Source organism: Microtus ochrogaster, unplaced genomic scaffold (genome assembly GCF_000317375.1).
Source record: "Microtus ochrogaster isolate Prairie Vole_2 unplaced genomic scaffold, MicOch1.0 UNK16, whole genome shotgun sequence".
Lineage (NCBI taxonomy): Eukaryota > Metazoa > Chordata > Mammalia > Rodentia > Cricetidae > Microtus > Microtus ochrogaster.
This window is the reverse complement of record NW_004949114.1, coordinates 2713659-2718224: the sequence shown is the minus strand read 5'-3', so window position 1 is coordinate 2718224 and position 4566 is coordinate 2713659. Positions and strand designations below refer to the sequence as shown.

General features: G+C 43.5%; 1 protein-coding gene across 4 annotated transcripts in view; it reads right to left on the bottom strand.

Moving 5' to 3' along the window:
- LOC101989722 (GON-4-like protein) overlaps nucleotides 1-4566 on the bottom strand; it is a 49637-nt gene that overhangs the window by 4946 nt on the left and 40125 nt on the right. For all 4 annotated transcript variants that reach the window (XM_026789215.1, XM_005367128.3, XM_013353790.2 and 1 more), the window contains exons 24-27: nucleotides 3636-3779; nucleotides 2082-2225; nucleotides 1879-1998; nucleotides 734-844 (exon numbers count right to left, since the gene is read on the bottom strand). In XM_026789215.1, coding sequence (XP_026645016.1) covers nucleotides 734-844; nucleotides 1879-1998; nucleotides 2082-2225; nucleotides 3636-3779 — 519 coding nt within the window. The remainder of the gene's footprint in view (nucleotides 1-733; nucleotides 845-1878; nucleotides 1999-2081; nucleotides 2226-3635; nucleotides 3780-4566) is intronic.

The window sequence follows — 4566 nt, the reverse complement described above, 5'->3', positions numbered from 1 at the left end:
AGGTCCTGAGTTCAATTCCCAGCAACCACATGGTGGCTCACAACCATCTGTAATGGGGTCTGGTGCCCTCTTCTGGCCTATAGGCATACAAGAAGGCTAAACACTGTATACACAAGAAATAAATAAATAAATATTTAAAAAAAAAAAAAGCTGTAAAATACAAGAGTTAATAAGACTGGTTGTTCATTTCCCGGCAACCCAGACCCGAATAATCACACAGAAACTGTATTAATTCCAACACTGCTTGACCAATGGCTTATGCATAAATTCCTAGTTAGCACTTAAATGTTAAATTAACCCATCTCTATTATTTTGTGTATTGCCACGAGGCTGTGGCTTACCAGGTAAAGTTCCGGTGTCTGTCTCCTTCAGCAGTTACATGGCATCTCTTTGACTCTGCCTACTTTTTCTCTCAATCTCTGTTCTGATTTCCCACCTGGCTTTACTCTGCTAAGCCATTAGTCCAAATAACCTGATGGTGTGGGAGGTCCTTCTGTATATGTGTTATACTTATTGGTTAATGAATAAAGTTGCTTTGGCCTATAGCAGGGCAGAATATAGCCAGGCTATATATGTCTTTGGGTTTGAGGCCAGCCTCATCTACATGGTGAGTATGAAGACAGCCTGGGCTATGTAGAGAGACCTTATCTCAAAAACAAAAACAAAACCACAAGAAACGAGCACCTGCACAGTATGGCCTAGGCAGTCCCAGCACACCAAGCACCTGCCTCACCTTGCTGCTGCAATGACAATTTCTCCTCTTGCTTTTCTTCAGCTTAGAATCAGGACCTCCCTCATGGCAGGAACAGGAGCAGTCCTTGGCCACTTCAGGCCAGTCAGTCTCCTACAAAATACCCCAACTTGATTAGAAACAAGAAACAGCTGCATTGAGAGGCCTTAGTTATGAATGTCCCTCCCACCCTTTTTCTAATGGACCATCGAATACCCTGGAGGTCACTGACCCAGTCTTGACTTCAGCCTGTTGTGAATCCTCAAAGAACCCACAGTGATCCAAGGAAAGCATAAACCACCCTTTACCCCAGTTCTAGGAGATCATACACCTTCTTCACAGATCTCTGGGCACCTGAACTCCACAGATATATTCCTAAACACAAATTTTTCTCTAAAATTAATACATCTATTTTTTTACTACATTATATGCACATACATGCTCGTCATACCACATGTATGGAGGTCAGAGAACAGCCTGACCATATGGGTCTGGTGACCACACTCTCTCTCGTCATCAGGCTCTTCTTTCTGGTACCGAGGATGAGCAGACTCTAGAGCTAAAACTAGGCCACCGTGTCAGTGTCCCAGCATGGACACCTGACAAAGTCGCTCTGGCATTGGCTTGTCTTGGCTCCTTAGTCACATAAATAAAGCTTTCCTCAGGATTACTATGAAAATTACACGAGCTAATTAATAATCTACATGGTGCCACATAGTAACGCAACTGCTACGTCTATCATTAGAGGGCTCTATTTCCTTCCATGAGCAAAATTGAAAAATTAAAACCCAAAGGTAAGAAAAAGGGTAGCACTGAGCTAGGGAGAAAAGCATGAACTACAATTTGTTTTGTTTTGTTCCCTTTTCTGAGATAGGGTTTCACCATATAGCTAGCCCTGGCTAGCTTTGAACTTGCAGCAATACCCCTGCCTCAGACCAAGTGTTGAAATTATAAATACTTGGCATCATGCAGGGCTATCATCCCTTCTAATGAAGTCTCATAGGTTCTCCACAGCAGCCTCACCTTTGGGTTGTTCCCTGTGAGCATCTCCAACCTTAATACTGTGAGCTATCCTATTTACAACATGGATATATGCAGAGTTTAATCCAAAGCTTGATTCATGAAAAGCAGATATTTCCCAAATATACCTTATCATGATTCTGGACCCCAATCTCCTTTCTCCTCTTGCTCTTTGAGGCTGTGGACACCTTAGCAGGTTCCTCTTCCTCTTCTACATCAGGGAGGATCACTTCTTCAAAGCCATCAAACTAAACAAGAATTGGTGGTACTAGGCATACTGGCCAAACCCTCCCGCAGACAGCCTTCCCCTTGACAACCTCAGGGGCTGTACCTCATACTCTTTCTCTTCAGTCCAGTTGATCTCTTCAAAGTCACCCATCCGACTAGCTGCTGGGCGCAGATGATCAAAAAAGATGGAGAACTCATCCTGTAGGTGGTCATGGCCTTTGAGGAGCTGCCACATCTGTGTCTTAAGCTGAGGAAAATTGGGAAGGCTAAGAAGATATCTGGAGAATCTTTCTAGACTGCAGTCAAACCAATCCCAAATGAATCAATAGTCTGCCTTCTATAGGCAGCAAAGCTTTTTTAAAAGTCTCTTATTTTTCGATTACAAAGATTTATTTGTTATTTGTTTGGTGTGTGTGTCTGTGTGTGGATGTATGCATGCTACTGCACACCTGTGGAAGTCAAGGACTCCCAAGGATCAAACTCAGATCTATGGCTTAGCAGTCAGTGCACAGAGGCCAGTACATACCTAGGAAAGATAGTCAGTTCCCACAGGAGCCCCAGGGATTGAATTTATCATCAGGTGTTCTGTGATATCTTGATTACATTCTGATACTCCCAAGACTGACGATAAAGTTTGTTTTGAAACAGAGAGCAGAACTAGCTATTAACTGACCAAAATTAATCTTTGATGTTTTGGAGGATGAGGACAGATGATGTAAAGGGCAAGGCTTAGAGAGGGTCTAGGCCGTTCTGAATGGAGGGACGAGAGAGATAGAGGAGGTAACTGGTTGCTTCTCTGGACATTCAGGTTATTACCCCAATATCAGACTCCCAATTTTTGTTCCTAAAGAATGAAGACATCAGACAGGTTTGGCAGCAAACGACTTTAGCACCTAAACCATCTCATTGCCCACTCTAATGTTTTCAAGACAGGCTTTCTTTGTGTGCTCCTGGTTGTCCTGGAACTTTCTTTGTAGACCAGGCTGGGCTGGGACTCACAGAGATCCACCTGCCTCTGCCTCCTGCACACTGAGATTAAAGGTGTGTGCCACTACTTTGATAGCTAAAAATTGTAAAGCATTTCCCTGCTTGCTTCTACAAAGGTGGGAGTCGGGTGGGGAGGAGGTATACCAATCATAAATGCAATTCCCAGTGACACTACTTTCCATTCCTGCCTTACTGGTCTCTTGAAGAAACAAATGAGGAGTCCGAAGCCTTCCTCACCCACCCACTTTCTTCCAAACCCCTTCCAGTGTACTGACGGCTACAGAGCTTGTGAGGGCCAGTCAGGCTCTGGAGTCCAGGAGCCATTCTTCCATGTCCCTGGGCTTCAGACTGTAGCGAAGTAGGAAACATGCTTTCTGCCTGAGTTTATGATACTCCAGAGGGAAAAGATACAGACTACATTAGGCAGAGAGAGAAAGGACGATGAAAAGGGGCTAGAGAGGGCTCAGAAGTTAAGAGGACCTACTGCTCTTGAAAAGGACCCAGGCTAGGTTCCCAGGACAAGACTGTAGTTCACAACCATCTGTAACTCAACTTCCAAATAATCCAATGTCCTCTTCTAACCTCTGCAGGCACCAGGCCGGCATGTGGCACACATGTAGACATGCACATAAAACACTCATTCACATGAATAACTAGGCAGACGGAGTACCTCAGTGGTGTCCTGAGGAAGGCAATCTGCACAACCTTGCAGCACCTTGATAATCTTCTGGTGCTGGGAAGGGTTCTCTGCAAAGCAGATCTCCAGCTGCCGCAGGAATCTACGACTCTTCTCAAAAGCTTGCTGCTCCTCAAACTACCAAATGGAAGGAAGACAGGAAAGGAATCAGTACGTGGCTGGATCAGAACTTGAAGGGCCTGAGAAGATCTAAACAATGGGCCAGAGGCTCAGGTTATGACTGAATTCTATTTAAAATCTTGGCCGGGCGGAACTGGGTGCACGACTTTAATCCCAGTACTTGGGAGGCAGAGGCAGGTGGATCTCTGTGAGTTTGAGGCCAGCCTGGTCTACAAGAGCTAGTTCAAGGACAGCCCCCAAATCTACAGAGAAACCCAGTCTCAAAAATCAAAAAAAAAAAAAAAAAAGTATTTAAAATCTTAACAGCCAATTGTGGAATTGTGGGACCCTAAGAATTAAGATGAGTGACTTAACAGAAGCATCTCTTGCATAACAGTAGGAGACTGAGACAAGAGGGTTCTAGGGTCAAGGTCAGTGTGGGGTACACAATGAGAATTGTCTCAACAAGTAAGTAAAGGAGATAACTATATATCAAGTTGTTATCAAGTTGTTTTGTATTTATTTTACAAATAATAAAATCAAATACTCAAACTCTGTGGAACTTCAGAGTTTACAAATTATTTTTTTTAATAAATCTGTATTTATAAAGTATACAGTATTCATCCTGCATGTATGCTCGGACGCCAGAAGAGGGCACCAAATCTCATTACAGATAGCTGTGAGCCACCATGTTGTTACTGGGAATTGAACTCAGGACCTCTGAAAGAACAGCCAGTGCTTTCAACCTCAGAGACATCTCTCCAGCCCTGAAAATTATTTTTTTTTGTTTTTTTTTTTTCTTTTT